Here is a 19,376-nt window from a genome sequence, read left to right on the forward strand (position 1 = left end):
TAGATGTTTTTCTGCTTTGTATTAATCTGATGAGTTGGGCCATTGTATAGTTTTTTCTTATGTTGTGCTGTAACACTAATGTCTTAGGTTAGGGGGAAGGTTGAGAGCTCACAAAAATGTTTAACCCGCCACATTCTTTATGTGCCTGTCCCAAGTCAAGAGTCTGTAGTTCAGTGGTTGTTGTTGGTTCATGTCTGTCATATTTGTTTTTCGTAAATTGTTTTGTTATAAATTAGGCTGTTAGTTTTCTCAATTGAATTGTTTCATATTTTTATGTTGGGGCCTTTTACAGCCGACTATATGATATGGGTTTTTCTTATTGTCGAAGGCCGTACGGTTACATATAATTGCTAACACCCACTTTATCTGAGCTTGGGTGGATAGTTGTCTCTTTGCATTCATTAGATATAGGAAGATGTGGTATGAGTGCCAATGAGACAACTCTCCATCCAAGTTACAATTTATAAAAGTAAACCATTATAGGTCAAGGTACGGCCTTCAACACGGAGCATTGGCTAACACCGAACAGCAAGCTATAAAGGGCCCCAAAAAATTACTTGTGTAAAACCATGCATACCTCACCTCCTTATTTTTACATTGGGCATTATTTTTCTATTAGTCAGCTTCAAAACATAAATAGATATATTACTTTTATTTTCTGATTTCTTGGACAATATTCAACAATTTTTTCATCATAAATTCATTTCATCAATAGTACAAAAATGATGAAATATACATTTTAAAAATATTGCACAATTTATTCATCACAAAAAAATCACATCACAATCATATTTTATGATTAATATTAATATACAAATTTTGTACAAATGCCATAAATTTGTCAATTTTCAGACACCATAGAAATATTTTTCCATGTATACTTCTATTCTACCATATGACAGGTAACATATACAGGCACGGATTCAAATAGGGGTACACCTGGCATCCCCCTCCCCTAAAAAAGGAAAAAATTTGTAAATTTATAGGTAAAATTACAGCCAATATGGTCCTACTCCTAATTCTCATGAGCGACCCAGTAAATTCAAAAAAAATCATCAAAAGATCTGCCATCTGCCTATCTCTAAATAAGAATGTTACAATATAACATTTATACATCACACCTTCTTGCTTTGGTTATTTACACACAGATACAGATTCTTAATTGTACACTACCAAGTCTGTTGAATTTCTGTACTAGTACTTTGAATCAGAAATCTTTGTATAATGTCTTGCTATGAACTTTTATCAACTGAGAAAAATACCTTGAGTTACCCACCAACCTTCAGTAAATAAAGATCTCTATTCCCATGTTCAAATGCACAATAACAGAAGAATGCAATGGTTATGACATGCAGAAAAGGACCTATTCAAAAATATAGACGACAAAAAGTAACTATGGCTTTTCCATAAGTCTCAAACTTTTTCATTCAGACATAAAGTGATCTATACATAAAGACAAAAAACAACAAACTAGACCTGTTTCACGAGTCTCATATTTCACTTCCTGTTTAATCTTCATTGTTTGTTAATTATTATGCGAATATTGATATAATTTTTAACTGAAACATATATCCTATAAAAGAGAAGGCACTTATATAATGTATTTTTAAAAAAAATCCAATATTTTGGTGAAAGAGGTATTATCAACCCTGATTATTAAATATGGACATGGTTGGATCTTATTGAAAATCTTTCACTAATGAATGTCATATAGCACATACAGGGTTAGAATATATCTAAAAACTAAATGAGAATAAAACAATTCTACAATATCAACCTGTTATTTTCTTAGTAATCTAGCCTCATATTATAAAATATTATTCAAATAAAACATTTGTCACAAGTCATAAATAAAATGACATTTTCTTAATATTATATATTATAACATGTGCTTAATATTGTATAAATGACATTTGCTTAATATTGTATATCATAAAATGTGCTTAATATTTTATAAATGACATGTGCTTATAGTATTTGTTGTTAAGAGATTCAAAGAATAATGAAATGTTCTAATGATTAAGATTTCATACTTACTGTTTAAACAGACAAGTAATGGTGGTAATTTATGGACAACCTTGGGTAAAACCTGAACCAAAACACCTTCTGATTTTCGTTTCAAGATATTTGTAAATAACATAAGTAACAACCAATTTTCATTGTTAATTATATATATGTTGGATAGTATGCACTGTATACAGCAGAATAACGGGAGACAACTCCCTCAATTTCAGGCAATTCATTGAAAAACATATGATTATTTTTGGAAAAAAATTGATAGGATAAAAAAATAATAATTACAAGTTGTTTAGCACCATCACTATAAAAAAAGTTTTCTAATGTAATACCACCATAATTTTGAATGATGTGGCATAACAAAGCCATCAATCAATTAATGTATTTATATGTAAAAGTGAATCTTGTAAATCTTGTGTGGAAAAGTAAAGGATTTATCCATTGCACATAGGAAATCTGTAAATAACCAATGAAAAAAAAGTATTTATATAGAACTTTAAATTGAGAATTTTCTAAACTTTAGACACATCATATATATATAAACAAATGAAGATTTCAAGAGAATGTGATAATTGCAAGAAAAAAAAATTATTTCATTATCTGCCTAAAACTGTTATGTTAAGATAATTAAACTTTCAAAAGCTTGGCTATACCAACTAAATACTTTAAGACAACAAATGTATTTTTAACATTAAATATGAACCTCATTTTCAGCTATATATATAGAAATAATGACAGAATGTGAAAGATACTAAAAATGTGAATTGACTAGAAGTAGTAGAATGTTACAGATTGTTCCCTTTTATTCACAACCATTACACTCATGCTGCCCTTGAATGGACTTACAAGTTCTAAGGCAGGTTTTTCTGTATTTGTCGAGATTCATAAAGCCTTGCTAGGATTTTAACTGTGACTGCTGTTGTCATAATGTTGACTCCAAAAAATTAAGTCAATTTATCAGTAAAATACAAAAAAAATATAAACTTTGCTCAGACTGCTATCTCTTGATTTTGAAGAAGCTACTGTCCCCAATTTGTAAATGATAGTTAAATATTGTAAAATGAAAAAAAATCAAAAAAATACTCTTGATTATGAAGAAGATTTTGTAAAATGTTCCTGAAATTCCAAGGTTTGAAAAGGTTATTGATATTTTAAAAACTTTCACCCTAGCCTATGTACAAAGTTAAACTAGAAAAAAACTATTAAAGTCCATTCATTGGTAAAATACAAGAAATGAAAAAAAAAAAACATTCTCTAAAATATTTTTCCTGATGCTATAGCTTGATCAAGAAGAAACTTCTCTCCAAGTTTCCTAAATTTCAATGAATGTTTGACAAAATTATTGATGTCTAAAAAACTAAATATTGACAAACCTACAACATAATCTAGGATCGCTATGTTTTGCCTTCTCAACATTTGCAAGTGGGACAAAATGGTTAAAATCTTCTCAAAAGTTAATATTATGCAAATTTAAATATAAAAACTTATGGCCCACTTTGATAGCAGTTGAAAATATTATTTAAAATATGATTCAATTTAGAGGGCCTCTAATTGTTACCTCTCTGGACCTTTTTGCCCTAATTTGGAATTATTGTAACGAAACTATATCAATTCCTAAATTCTTATCTAGTTTTCAATTTGGGCAGGTTTGTTAGCTTTTTATTATTGTCACTGCTTGTGACATAAAACATGACAGACCATGATTCTTTTATAAGCACCTTGAAAACATAAAATAAAAAATCTGAATAAATAATTGCTATATTTTGTTGGCAACGAGAATCTAGAAATAAATTTATCTTGCCTTACGAATTTAGCTTAAAGCGAAATAATATACATTGTATGTTTTGAAATCATTGTAAATGTGGAGATTTATAAATGCAGTTTCACCAAAAAAAGCTTGAAATTAGTGTTAATAAAAGCTCTGATTAATTGTTGACTTTATGGTATACAAATGGCACAATCTGATTAATGACAATATAAAATATTCATATAAAAATAATTTTTGATAATAAAAAGCTTATCATACATCTGAGAATTATGTTTACAAAGCAAAGATTTGAGCAAGATAAAGTCTGGTGTAAGATGAATAAATGCACGTATACTCTTACATAGTATACACAGAAATATATATAAAATACTGTAAATTCAGAAATTATTGCGTGCATTTATTATTGCGATTTTGTCATTTTAGACTTAATTGCGATTTTAATTTTTACGATTTTGAGAAAAATCATGTTTAATTCATATAAAATATTTCAAAATGCGTGTTTAAATTATTGCGTTTACAACTCTGTCGCATTTTTCGCAATAATAAAAACCTCGCAATAATTTCTGAATTTACAATAATAAGAAGTGGTATGATTGTCAATGTAACAACTATCCACCATACATCAACATTTACCTTAACATTAATTAAATAAAAAGGTGATTGAAAAGATACTGCATTGAAGACCCATTGGTGGCCTTCGGCTGTTGTCTGATCTATGGTCGGGTTATTGTCTCTTTGACACATTCCCCATTTCCATTCTCAATTTTATTGTCATGTAAAAATAGTAAGAAAACTATCAATTTTGGGGTCTTAAACCTCTTTCTCAAAATCCTGGAACCATTACAATATGGGTGCCACATGTGGAGCAGGATCTGCTTACCCTTCGGGAGCACCTGAGATCACGCCCAGTTTTTGGTGGGGTTCGTGTTGCTTAGTCTTTAGTTTTCTATGTTGTGTCATCTGTACTATTATTTGTCTGTTTGTCTTTTTATTTTTGGCCATGGCATTGTCAGTTTTTTTTTCGATCTATGAGTTTGACTGTCCCTCTGGTATCTTTCGTCCCTCTTTTACAGTGAAGTGTATATTGTCCTTTGTTGATACATTGTGTTTCCCAAGTATATACTTCTATAATTATGGAATCAATTTCGGAGATAAATAAAATAAAACATTTCTTACTATCCCAACACATTCTTGACAGTAAATTAAATTTGTAGTAATAAATAAACACATTGATTTTTAAACTTTACAAACAAATCACCTTAACACAACATTTATCATACATAAAATAAAAGCACTAAAGTATTGTCACATTAACATAACATTTATCATACATAAAATAAAAGTACTAAAGTATTGTTCAACAACATATTAACATAATCTTAAGTCATGAATAATAAGAAAATGATGATGACAACTTAGTAATCTTCTCAAAATGTTGCAGTTTTTTTTATAATAACTATGACTTCATTTTTCTTTTGGTCATAGTGATTCCATTTCTTTGACCTATGGCTGTTAATTGACCCTTTGGTATACTCTTAAGTACTATTTAAATAAGAAACTGACCTAAGCACAAAACTAAAGGTTGATCAACAGGTTTAAAGTTAAGGTCAGGTTATCCCTTTCAGACAGACCATGTACACCTTATGAATGGAAATCAGTATCATACATCTATTTATAGAACAAATACAGTTGACCTATGATTCATCAAAACTGATAAACTGATCAAAAGGTGATCACTGAACCATGAAAATGAGATCAAAGGTTAGATTCCCCATCTCAGATGTACACCTTGTACATATTTATATAACTACAATTCTATAGATCAAATTGACATTTGACCTTGACCATACTAACACGACAATATACACAAATTGTATCTTTAGCACTAGATCTAAGCTTGGTTTAAAGAGAGCTTATGGCATTGAAAATGTTTACAGGGACAATATGAGAGCATAGCTACTATTAAACCTCTGGTTTACCCTTGCCTGATATAAAAAAAATATAACTTTGGCTTATGACCTTGAGCTAATACATAAGGACGTTATGATAACACATCCTTTGCTTCTGATCTGAGAACATTATTTTGTTAATTAGATCCTCATTAATAATTTGATATATTTTGGTTAACACTATGTAAATGTTAAAACAACATCTCCATTGGGGGTCTCATTGGGGGGTGCTAATCCCGGATCCCGCTTACTGTTTTGTCAGATTCCCATATCCCGCTTACACTATGTACGTAAGCAATTCTTATTTTTTTGTAATTTCCCGTGTCCCGCTAGACTTCATTTCCCGTTTTCACGGCACAATAATTTGACTTTCACGTGTCACGCTTACAAAAAATCGGCAATCCCGGGTCACGCTTAGACCCCAATGAGACCCACTCCATTAGCCAACACTGACTTAATTCAGCAAAAACAATAATCACAACCAAGTCGTGACACTGTCAACCTCAGCTCAAAACATCAAATCATCACAAAACATGGCAGAAACTGTCAACCTCAGCTCAAAACATCACCCTTCACAAAACATGGCAGAAACTGTCAACCTCAGCTCAAAAACATCACCCTTCACAAAACATGGCAGAAACTGTCAACCTCAGCTCAAAACATCACCCTTCACAAAACATGGCAGAAACTGTCAACCTCAGCTCAAAACATCACCCTTCACAAAACATGGCAGAAACTGTCAACCTCAGCTCAAAAACATCACCCTTCACAAAACATGGCAGAAACTGTCAACCTCAGCTATAAACATCACCCTTCACAAAACATGGCAGAAACTGTCAACCTCAGCTCAAAACATCACCCTTCACAAAACATGGCAGAAACTGTCAACCTCAGCTCAAAACATCATCCTTCACAAAACATGGCAGTGATTGTATCAATTATGATAGATTAGTTTACACAAGTTTTGTAATAAAAATCTGACAAATTGTTTCTTGTTTTTAAATACATAAAGACAATGGACGAAGTAATAGTGAACATTCTTTGGTAATTAGCACCATACGAAAGAGGTAAACTTTGACCTCATATAGAAGCAATCCTTAAATAAATATCTTCTCTTTCATCACCTTAAAAATCAATAAATTTCTTTAAAATATTTTCTACTGTCAATACTTCCTGTTAAATTCACTTTTGACTATAAAATTTAATCAACACACAAGACAGATGATAATTTCCCCTATCCTCCTTTACCAGTTTAGCGCATCCCAACTTATTTTTCAATAATCTAGGTACAGAGTTTTCCAGACATAAATAATGGGAGGATCAGAACTCCCTTATATCTTTTTTTAAACCACTAGATGATATTTCATCAGTTTTTTCTGATTTTCATGCATTACAGAAAACAATTAAAATTCTGTGGGTACCTTCACAAAATAAAAATGGAGTTCCAACCCTCAAATGGTGAATTGATGAATTAGTCAATCTGTTCATAATTACTATAATGCATATAGTTCAAATGACTGCTTTTATGCTATAGAGGTTTAAGAATATTTCATTGCATTAACGCCCATCTTGTTTTATGTATGGGGGCATTTACAATTTACTGACAAGGTTTTCTTGGCCTTATACAAAGTTTTTTTAAACTGATAATGTCACCTGGAGACACTTGAATATTTTCAGATTTTACTATTTTTCTTATCAAAATATTCTGCTTCTATCATGTCTATAAGAAACAGACTTCATTCATATTCATTAATTTCAATTTTTGTTGATTTCAACTTAATCTGTCTTGAAGTTACAGAGGCATGGGATATCAAATGATTAAATCTGTGAATTTTGATGTCAAATTACCAGTTTATGAACTTGCATAGTTAAACTGCATCCTATGCTACAAGGAACTGCTGAAAAACTAATATATGTGTAATTAAGTAAATGCCCTGACTAATAAATAAAAGTCTTTAAGCCTTTAAACTTAAATTACTAAATATGCATGTGACCTTCAGACTAATTAAGCATGTGACATCTGACTAATTGAGAAGTACTATGCACTACCGGGAATCTGTTAAAAATCTATACAAAAATGTACAATATCACAAAGATTTCAAAAATATAAATAAATGTTCACATAATCTCATGACAATATACTGAACAGACTAGACGAGATTCTATTCATCAGCTGATGATTTGTATCGTCAGATCACTGTTTCTAGCGTTGTCTCCCCTACTCTCAGGTTTATCCTGATTATTTGTCTCTCTCTCAGTCAATGGCACTAAAGTGTTTGATGTAACAGTCTGATTATTGAGCAAATCAAATGAAAAGCTACGTCTGAATGAAGATGTTGTTGATGACTGCCGTCGTAACAATGGAGGTTTCCCTAAAACTGATTCATGGCTTCTTGCAAGAATTTGTAAAGCTGTGTCATAATTAGGAGGTGGTGTCATTGGTGGCTGGTCCTCTGATGGGGGTCTTAATGAGCGATCCTTCAAAAACAAATATGCAGACAAATCTTTAAATATTACTTTAATAATTACAATATTTATGCTGATTCTTTCCATCTATAACTTAATGAAGGTATAACTACCATAAATATGATCAATATATTGTCCTGCAAACTTTCAGAATCATTTTACCAAAACGTTGTCAAAAAATTTTAATATCATTATAAAAATAAGGAGACCAAAATGACATGGATGTAAGCAACTATAGATCACCATACGGCCTTAAACAATGAGCAAAGCCAATACTGTAGTGCAAACTATAAAAGGTCCCAGAATAGTTTGCTAATGTATATGTAACAAGTACATAAAAATAAACCATTCTGTCATAAAGGTCTTCAACATATAAATACAGCAGAACTTTTAACATATAGCTGCATTGAAGACCCATTGGTGGCCTTGGGCTGTTTTCTGCTCTTTGACACATTCCCTGTTTCCATTTTCAATTCTATTACGGGATTTTTCCTTAAATTTTTGAAGACCTGTGATGTGAAGACCTGTGATGTGAAGACCCTGTGATGTGAAGACCTGTGATGTGAAGACCTGTGATGTGAAGACCTGTGATGTGAAGACCCTGTGATGTGAAGACCCTGTGATGTCAAGACCCTGTGATGTGAAGACCCTGTGATGTGAAGACCTGTGATGTGAAGACCTGTGATGTGAAGACTGTATTGTGGAAATAACAAGAAACACATAAATATAGGATGCTTTTAGAATCTTATATCAGGACAATCCAAATCTACTTTATTAATTTAACTCACTCTAAGCATCTGTGGTGTCGGTGGGTACAACCTAGTGTCTATAGCCTCATCATAGGCTGGAGGAGGCTCAAACAAAGACGATCTCTCTGGTTCCATATCATTATCTATTGAGGCTACAAATATAAATATAGCTTAACATGGTGGTGAAAAAGATAAGTAAAATAACATTCCTTTCAACATATTCTATAAAACTGAAATATTCAGCAAAGTAAATAAATGAGGCCAATGAAACAAAAATCTCAGGAAGGATACCAACATGTAACATTCTAAATAAATATCTTAAATAATGTGTCACAGACTCATTATATTTTCTTAACTTCGCCTGTGTTTCACAGATAATCATCCATGTCTATATTGTCTGTTGCACTTAATATATATATGTATAAATGTCATAAAAAATAACAGACTTACATGAGGTTTAAGACAGAATCCCTAGATATAACAGACTTGTATGAGGGTCAAGACAGAAACCCTAGATATAACAGACTTATATGAGGGTCAAGACAGAAACCCTAGATATAACAGACTTGTATGAGGGTCAAGACAGAAACCCTAGATGTAACAGACTTGTATGAGGGTCAAGACAGAAACCCTAGATATAACAGACTTGTATGAGGGTCAAGACAGAAACCCTAGATATAACAGACTTATATGCATGATATGAGGGTCAAGACAGAAACCCTAGATGTAACAGACTTGTATGAGGGTCAAGACAGAAACCCTAGATGTAACAGACTTGTATGAGGGTCAAGACAGAAACCCTAGATATAACAGATTTGTATGAGGGTCAAGACAGAAATCCTAGATATTACAGAATTATATGAGGGTCAAGACAGAAACCCTAGATATAACAGACTTGTATGAGGGTCAAGACAGAAACCCTAGAGATAACAGACTTGTATGAGGGTCAAGACAGAAACCCTAGATATAATAGACTTATATGAGGGTCAAGACAGAAACCCTAGATATAACAGACTTGTATGAGGGTCAAGACAGAAACTCTAGATATAACAGACTTATATGAGGGTCAAGACAGAAACCCTAAATATAACAGACTTGTATGAGGGTCAAGACAGAAACCCTAGATATAACAGACTTGTATGAGGGTCAAGACAGAAACCCTAGATATAACAGACTTATATGAGGGTCAAGACAGAAACCCTAGATATAACAGACTTGTATGAGGGTCAAGACAGAAACCCTAGATATAACAGACTTATATGAGGGTCAAGACAGAAACCCTAGATTTTGTAGCTGAAAAAGGAACTAACTTTAAGAAGATTTACTTTTACACAAGAATGTAGGATATTGGTTTGGCACCCACTTATATAGTTTTTACCTGGAAATTAGGTTCAGTCCATCTTTCTTTAACTTAGAATTTTTCCTCATGTTGCATATTCTCCATCATAAGTCAGTGCCCATTTCTGGATTATTAATTTGACTTCAAAATTTTAAACTAATTTGTGACAATCAATGGTACATTACATTTCTACTTACTCTGATTTCTTAACCTTGATCTAGAAGCATTTCTCTGTCTTTGTTGAAAACAGTATAACACAATAAGGAAAATCACCACAGCTATTCCCACTACGATCATAATTAGTATCGTGTTCTGATTCATCAACTGTTCCTCAGCTGAAATTACAGGAAATTTACAACAAAAATCATACTTAAGTGGTCACTTATTATTTTGAAACAGGTCAGTTTAATTTGAGTTTTTAATAGCGCTATTTAAGTAAAAGAGGGACGAAAGATACCAGAGGGACAGTCAAACTCATAGATCGAAAACAAACTGACAACGCCATGGCCAAAAATAAAAAGACAAACAGACAAATAATATACTGACCGACTTTAGAAATGCAACACTAGATTATTCTTTTTAAATTTTTGAATGAATGTGGCACCGTCAAAAGCAATGACAGCTTGTAACAAATGCCAAAATGATTGTCAGAAAGATCAACCAATTCTGTTCCACATGTTTTGGGTTCTGTTTAAACCTTCTGAATATGCGTTTGTTCCACCCATTACAATGGGTTTTGGCATTTATGCGGTTGAAACTTCAGGGCTTTAAATGTTTTTCTTCAGTCGATTCTTTGGCAGTCCAGTTTATGGGAAACGTTTATGGCATGAATCTGTGCGCAATGGCATTTGGCAATTTGATGAGCAGTTGACCTTGCGGCCGTAAACATGTCTCGCGTAATCAAATTCTATTGACGTTGCATTGTCACTACATGTTGATCTGGTCATTGATGGTCAGCAACAAATCCCTTCTACCTGTCTCGTTGTCGGCAAGACAGTAAGACGATTTTCTGAAGTCAAACTGTATGGTTGCAGCATGTTCGAGTTTTCCTGTTTGCAGTATTCTTATGGGCTGATTCAGTTTTTTATTCCTCAGTCTTGGCAATATGGAGATGCAACATTTTTAAATTGATTTAAGTGTGGCAAAGGATTGAAAGAACTGTTTCACGAAGCAAAACAAACTGAAAAAATCTTTTATGGGTTCCAAATTTCGCTTTAAGAAATTCGTGCGACTTCAAAAATCCGGTATGTTCAATAACCACAGGTAAGTCAGATGTTGATTTTTTCTTACGAGAAAGAAGTATGGTAAGCATTAATAGTAGTTGTATGAGAATCAAACATGATGTGGGAAAAATAATCAACAAAATGAGTGTTGCGTTTTTAAAGTCAGTCAGTATAGTACAGATGACACAACATAGAAAACTAAAGACTAAGCAACACGAACCCCACCAAAAACTGGGTGCACCGGAAGGGTAAGCAGATCCTGTTCCACATGTGGCACCTGTCGTGTTGCTTATGTTATTACAAAGCCGGTAAATAGTCTAATTCGGTAGGTCACATTCGTGAAAAGGGTTAGGTAATGAAATCATTACACATAAAAACATGCTGGTCAGACCTCAAAATTAGGGTCAGTCAGAAACCCTAAACACATCAAATAACATCCCTATCCCTTTTTCCAATCTATTTATCATGTTTATGTCTTAATGTCATAAAGACAATCATGATGATCTTGTTATAATTTGCAAAAAAAAGATCATCTGACCAGTGTTTTGAAATGAAAGGGTTATTGCACAAACAATGGACAATAAATTGCAGAGCAGAATGTTATAATGTTAAATTTGATTTATATCTGGAGCTATTCATGAGGTCCTTAAATCAGTATTCCTCAGTTGAGACAGCGTACTGAAATTCTCAATCTGGTTGGATCTCAAAATTAGGGTCAGTCAGGAAACTTTACACCATATCTGGTTTTTTGCCATTTCATTTATGTCTAAATTTACCTTTGTAATAACGATGCTCATGAAAATCTTATCATCATTTTGACAGAAAAAAAAACATTTGACAGTCATGTGACATGAAAGGGTAAGTGCACAAACAATGGACAATATATACAGTGTTCCAGCTTGAATCTCAGGGCAGAAGGGTGCTAGTTGTCTGAAAGGGCACTTTAGCGTAATAACCTAGATTGTAATGGCACTGTTGGACAGTGTATAAACAATTACCTTGAATATTGCTAGGCTCACCTGGAGAACATTAGTTGTATTTAAACCATATTCAGAAATTAATCTGTTCTTGATGTTGGTTCCAGTAAGAATTTTTTTTTATCAAATTATCATACCATGAAGCAAAGCATATCATTTTGATATTAATCTAAACAAACTTGTACATTTGATAAGGAAAATAATCATCAGAAATTTCAATGTTTTATAACTTATACCAGTCTATAAAAATAAACAAGTATGTTTTGAAAGATGGAGTTATATATATATAGTATAAAGTTAATCTAATGTAAATCTCTTGAACTTTACAATGAATTTCAATCTAAGAAAAACTTACGACACAGATCAATTTTTGAAATACATCTCCCATCATTACAAGTTTTCTCCCCTGAAATCTCACACGGGCTGTACTCAGGTTCTTTCGGCACAGTTATGGTGGTCATGTTTCTAAATCTAATATGTTTTCCTAACCTGAAAAAGTAACATTAATTTGAATCACGATAAACAGTTTATAAGTCAACACACCTGACAGTGTACACAGCTAAATCTAGAGATCTGACAGTGTACATAGTTAAAATCTAGAGATCTGACAGTGTACATAGTTAAAATCTAGAGATCCGACAGTTTACATGGTTAAATCTAGAGATCTGACAGTGTACACAGCTTAATCTAGAGATCTGACAGTGTACATAGTAAAATCTAGAGATCTGAGAGTGTACATAGTTAAAATCTAGAGATCCGACAGTTTACATGGTTAAATCTAGAGATCTGGCAGTGTACATAGCTTAATCTAGAGATCTGACAGTGTACAGTAAAATCTAGAGATCCGACAGTTTACATGGTTAAATCTAGAGATCTGGCAGTGTACATAGCTTAATCTAGAGATCTGACAGTGTACAGTAAAATCTAGAGATCCGACAGTTTACATGGTTAAATCTAGAGATCTGGCAGTGTACATAGCTTAATCTAGAGATCTGACAGTGTATATAGTAAAATCTAGAGATCCAACAGTGTACATGGCTATATCTAAAGATCTGACTGTGTACATAGCTTAATCTAGAGATCTGACAGTGTACATAGTAAAATCTAGAGATCCGACAGTGTACATAGCTTAATCTAGAGATCTGACAGTGTACATATCTGTGTGTTAACATCAGTTTTGAGACAAATTTTTCATTTATTTAAAAAGCTTTTTCTTTTAATTTACTTCAGCCTCCATCCCTGATCCAGAAAATTTATGAGAGGTTTGTTTTACCTAGCATTAAGGTAATTGAAATAACCAGATTGTGGTCTTTTTGATATTTTATGATAAAGTTGTGTAATTCAAGGCCATATTTTACCAAAAGTTAACCTTGTCCTTTTCAAGAATATTTCTATAACACATTTTACTTCTACGAGTTATGATAAAATCTAAACTCTTATTCTGTGTTCACTTCTTAGTTCAAATTAAAATTGGGGGCCTCGGTGGCCGAGTGGTCTAAGTAGTTCAGCTACTGTATCACTAGCCTGTCAACACTGAGGTTGTGAGTTTTTACCTTGCATGTGACAGGTGCGTTCAATTCCCATCTTACTTGACTAGGATTGTCAGTTTTCCTGAAAAAGGTCAGTGGTTTTCTCCTGCTTAATTTTTCCTTAAAAGTTTGCACTTGTGCTGTGCATGCTGTGCGGTTACCAAATTTCTAATGATAGGTCATGGTTAAGGTCACCACATAGGGAAAAGCTGTCGGTGAATTAGAATAACAGACAATAATTCAGTAGCAGTATATTTCTGAAGACTTTGATCAAGTTAAAGATGTTCTTTTAAAAGAAAGTCTATGAACATATGTTTAATAGTAAAACATAGCCATTAAAGTATATAAAACATATTCAACTTTATTGTTATGGAAATAAACACATAACATGCATAATAATAATACCTAATATGCATTCTAAATATCAATCAATAGTTGTTAAAATATATATTCTTATTAATATACACCGATCTATCATCATGATCATTGAAGCCAAACAGCTTGAGATAAATAAAAAATAATCAGTTATTTCCTTTCTGTTTTACACATGTTACATGTACATGTATTTGCCAATTACCTGAAAGAAATATACACACATGAATTAATATACACTACAAACTGCTCAGAGTCTGAAAAGACCAGTTTTTGTGCTCGACCAGTAAAGTCGAGCACAGATTTTACTCGACTAGACTCGACATTGTCTCGACAGTACTTAACTGCATACTTAACTGTACTCGACTTTGGTCTCGACTTTACTTAATAAGTCTGATTCAGTAATTGATGATCTTGGTGTAGTCTGAAATTGTCTCAACCAAGGCTCGACCTGTCTCGACCAGTCTTGACCAGTCTCGACTCAGTCTTGACCGGTCTCATCTCAGTCTTGACCTGGTCTGAATCAGCCCATCTAACTAAATTAAATATTGATCTTACAAAATTCCAGGTTATTTGATAGTTGGTTCATAGCTGGGAAATTAAATAAGTAAATTAATAGGTAAAAAAAAAAAGCAAGAATTTTCAGTTTTGATTAAATTCAGATAGTCATCTTTAATTAGGGCCCCGCCGAATGGCGGTCGCCCTATAGTGATCAGTCTGTCCGGCCGTCTGTCCATCCATACGTAACAAATTGTGTCCGCTCTATATCTAGAGAACCGTTATGATTTCAAAGTTTAAACTTGACATGTATATTAACCATCACCAGAGGGTGTGTCATAATGTATGTTCAACTTCCTGGGTCAAAGGTCAAGGTCAAAAACTTTGGTTTTAGTTGACAACCCCATGTCCTATGGTAAAGATCGTGTCCGCTCTATATCTTTAGAACCGTTATGATTTCAAAGTTTAAACTTGATATGTATATTAACCAACACCAGAGGGTGTGTCATAATGTATGTACAACTTCCTAGGTCAAAGGTCAAGGTCAAAAACTTTGGTTTTAGTTGACAAACCCATGTCCTATGGTAAAGATCATGTCCGCTCTATATCTTGAGAACCGTTATGATTTCAGTTTATACTTGATATGTATATAAACCAACACCAGAGGGTGTGTCATAATTTATGTACAACTTCCTAGGTCAAAGGTCAAGGTCAAAAACTTTGGTTTCATTTGACAACCCCATGTCCAATGATAAAGATACAAATTTTTTACCACACATTATTCACAGCACGGCCCACAGAGATGGCTCCCATCTCAATAACATCTAGTTATTTCTATAACTTTTTCAAATCAACTTGGATTTTCATAAAACTCTACATCTTTCTCAATTATACATTGATCTTACTGAATCCCAGGTCGTTATGTAGTTTGGTGTATTGCTGTCAAATTTAAGGATTTAATTAATAGGTAAAAAAAACTATAATTTTCAGTGGGACTGACATTGACTGAATTCAGCTAGTCAACTTTAAAATTGTTTATTTTTTTTTCAAATTAACTTGGATTTTCATAAAACTATACAGCTATCTCAGTTGTATATTGATCTTACTGAATCCCAGGTCATTATGTAGTTTGGTGTATTGCTGTCCAATTTAAGGATTTAATTAATCTAGGTCAATAAAGCTAGAATTTGCAGTTTCGAACTAAATTCAGATAGTCATCTTTAAATTTTTTTATAACTTTTTCAAATCAACTTTGATTTTCATCAAACTATACAGCTATCTCAATTATATTGATCTTATAGAATGCCAGGTTGTTTGGTACTTTGGTTTATTGCTGTCAAATTTACGGATTAGATTGATAGGTAAAAAAAAGCTAAAATTTTCAGTTCAGACTGAATTCAGCTAGTCAACTTAAAATTTGTTTATTACTTTTTCAAATTAACTTTGATTTTCATAAAACTATACAGCTATCTCAGTTGTATATTGATCTTACAAAATACCAGGTTATTTGTTAATTTGGTTTATTGCTGTCAAATTAAAATATTTCAGCCTTTTTTACCCTTTACCTAAGTCCTTAAATTTGACAGCAATACACCAACATACAAAACAACCTGGCATTTTCTAAGATAAATATATAATAAAGGGTAAATGGACCGAAAGTCACAGGACATTAAGTCACAAATGTGATAGGACGAAAAGTCACAGGACAAAAAATCACAAATAGTTTGTTGACAATTGTTTGAATATATAAGAGAAAGGTCTTGAAATATTTTCTTTTTACATGTATAACATATATTCATTTTTAATGAGTTTGCCCCAAGCAGGAGGTATTGCTTTATACTTCACCACTAATCAGAACAATTTTATTAATTTCTTTAATTTCTTATCCGCTTTTGATATCTTTAATTTCTTATCCGCTTTTGATATATATTATAAATATTATATCCCAAATTATAATAATAGATATATTTCTAATATAAGGTTACGGGTGGGGATCTTCTCTCAGCGCGTTGAAGACCCATTGGTGGCCTTCATGTGTTGTCTGCTCTTTGGTCAGGTTGCTGTCTCTTTGACATATTCCCCATTTCCATCTCAATTTTATTAAACAATTTCATTGATTTTGTTGTCTGCTGTTTCCTCATTAAAAAGATAATTATATAACTATTGTATGTAACCCTGAAACCTATGTATTGACCTAGATTAATTAAATCCTTAAATTGGACAGCAATACACCAAACTACATAATGACCAGGGATTCAGTAAGATCAATATACAACTGAGATAGCTGTACAGTTTTATGAAAATCCAAGTTAATTTGAAAAAATAATAAACAATTTTAAAGTTGACTAGCTGAATTCAGTCCCACTGAAAATTATAGCTTTTTTTTACCTATTAATTAAATTCTTAAATTTGACAGCAATACACCAAACTACATAACGACCAGGGATTCAGTAAGATCAATGTATAATTGAGAAAGACGTAGAGTTTGATGAAAATCCAAGTTGATTTGAAAAAGTTATAGAAATAATTAAAGTTGACTATCTGAATTTAACCAAAATGAAAAATCTCTTCTTTTTTTTTACCTATTAATTAAATCCTTTAATTTGACAGTAATACACCAAACTACATAACGACCTGGGATTCAGTAAGATCAATGTATAATTGAGATAGCTGTATAGTTTTATGAAAATCCAAGTTGATTTGAAAAAGTTATAGAAATAATTAAAGATGACTATCTGAGATTAATCAAAACTGAAAATTCTTGCTTTTTTTTTACCTATATTAATTTACTTATTTAAATTCCCAGCAATGAACCAACTACCAAATAACCTTGAATTTTGTAAGATCAATATTTGATTTAGTTAGATGGGCTGATTCAGACCAGTCGAGACTAAATTTGAAGGTTAAGACTAGTCGAGACAGGTCGAGACTGAGTTGAGACTGGTCAAGACTGAGTCGAGACAGGTCGAGACATGTCGAGTCTTGGTCAAGATCATTTCAGACTACACCAAGATCATCAATTACTGAATCAGACTTATTAAGTAAAGTCGAGTACAGTTAAGTACAGTTAAGTACTGTCGAGACAATGTTGAGTCTAGTCGAGTAAAATCTGTGCTCGACTTTACTGGTCGAGCACAAAAACTGGTCTTTTCAGACTCTGAGCAGTTTGTAGTGATACCCACATGATTTACAAATAAAACTGACGGCAAACAGACCCAGTGTGAACAGAACAAATGTACATATTATAACAATAAATATTGTTACAACATATAAAAAAGAAGATGTGGTATGATTGCCAATGAGACAACTCTCCACAAGAGACCAAAATGACACAGAAATTAACAACTATCGGTCACCGTACAGCCTTCAACAATGAGCAAAGCCCATACCGCATAGTCAGCTATAAAAGACCCTGAAATACTAACGGCTTAATTTATGTACAATAAATGAACGAAAAACAAATATGTAACACATAAACAAACAACAACCACTGAATTACAGGCTCCTGACTTGGGACAGGCACATACATAGAGAATGTGGCAGGGTTAAACATGTTAGCGGGATCCCAACCCTCCCCCTAACCTGGGACAGTGGTGTAACAGTACAACATAAGAATGAACTATAAAAATCAGTTGAAAAAGGCTTAACTCATCAGATGGAGAAAAATACAAATACTACAAATACAAGTGGACGTGGCTGGGTACATGTACATTTGTTTTTATTTAGAATTAGTTCTAATTAGTTTTGATTGTAATGTAGAATGCTGAATATGTACATGTATAATTGGCTTTTGAGACGCGACGGCCATACTTCCACGTCGTCCATAGGATGTAGCATGATTAGGGCCAACAAGTACTAGGGTCAAAATGTATTAGGGCGAAAAGGTACTAGGATTAAAATGTATAAATTATGGCGAATGGACCCATATTCATTTGAAAACTTACTTTAGTGAAGTTGGTCATACTTAACTCATAACCATTGATTCCTACAAATATTTCTATTTGGACTTTATTCAAACATGGATGATATACACAATGTATCTATCAACACTCCTCTCCTTTTTCAAAGTCATTTGAAAACAAATGAACTACGTGGGTGGACAAAATTTTGATTAAAACTGATTGACACTTACATTTATTACGTTAATACATATCAGTATTATGGTATCGTAACTTCAAAGTATTTTGTAGACTAGTTTTAGGCCATACTGACATATGTTGTTCATATAAGTTCCTTTTTGAACGCTCTCTTCAACTCTTGTTGTGTTTTTTTTTCAGTCAAAGTAAATAACCGAAGCAATTTCGGTCCATTTTCTCCGGAATCATTACTTTTGGAAATGTTATCATTATTCTATTCTAGTTGTTGAAATTAACAATAAAGATATGTTGTCTTAGCTCATTTACATATATCAAATCTGCCTTTGAATGTCACAGTTCGAAATAGCTTAGAAAAAAAATAACACTAGAACAACCGAATTTGTTTGATTTATT

General features: G+C 32.6%; 1 protein-coding gene across 6 annotated transcripts; it reads right to left on the reverse strand.

The window, feature by feature from the left end:
* Positions 1-637: 637 nt before the first annotated feature.
* LOC127702038 (uncharacterized) lies at positions 638-19,313 on the reverse strand. Of its 6 annotated transcripts, none has more exons than XM_052206040.1 (7): positions 19,019-19,313; positions 12,843-12,976; positions 10,485-10,622; positions 8,988-9,100; positions 6,575-8,211; positions 6,382-6,477; positions 638-6,332 (listed from the first exon to the last, which is right to left on the reverse strand). In XM_052206040.1, coding segments are annotated over exons 1-5 (696 nt in total). In that variant the 5' UTR covers positions 19,021-19,313; the 3' UTR covers positions 638-6,332; positions 6,382-6,477; positions 6,575-7,902. The 6 variants fall into 6 exon arrangements, with proteins under 6 accessions (XP_052062000.1, XP_052061998.1, XP_052061996.1 ...); XM_052206038.1 differs by having other exon boundaries at positions 6,382-6,526; XM_052206036.1 differs by having other exon boundaries at positions 638-6,526; positions 6,623-8,211.
* Positions 19,314-19,376: the final 63 nt, after the last annotated feature.

The sequence above is a fragment of the Mytilus californianus genome, unplaced genomic scaffold (assembly GCF_021869535.1).
Source record: "Mytilus californianus isolate M0D057914Y unplaced genomic scaffold, xbMytCali1.0.p SCAF_5, whole genome shotgun sequence".
Taxonomy (NCBI): Eukaryota; Metazoa; Mollusca; class Bivalvia; order Mytilida; family Mytilidae; genus Mytilus; species Mytilus californianus.

Excerpts from the sequence above, each read along its gene's own strand:
- LOC127702038 (XM_052206036.1), bottom strand. Across the intron at positions 10,623-12,842 it reads TTCAAAAATTGATCTGTGTC|CTGAGGAACAGTTGATGAAT; the intron begins GTAAGTTTTTCT and ends CTGTAATTTCAG. Across the intron at positions 8,212-8,987 it reads CGACACCACAGATGCTTAGA|GATCGCTCATTAAGACCCCC; the intron begins GTGAGTTAAATT and ends TTGTTTTTGAAG.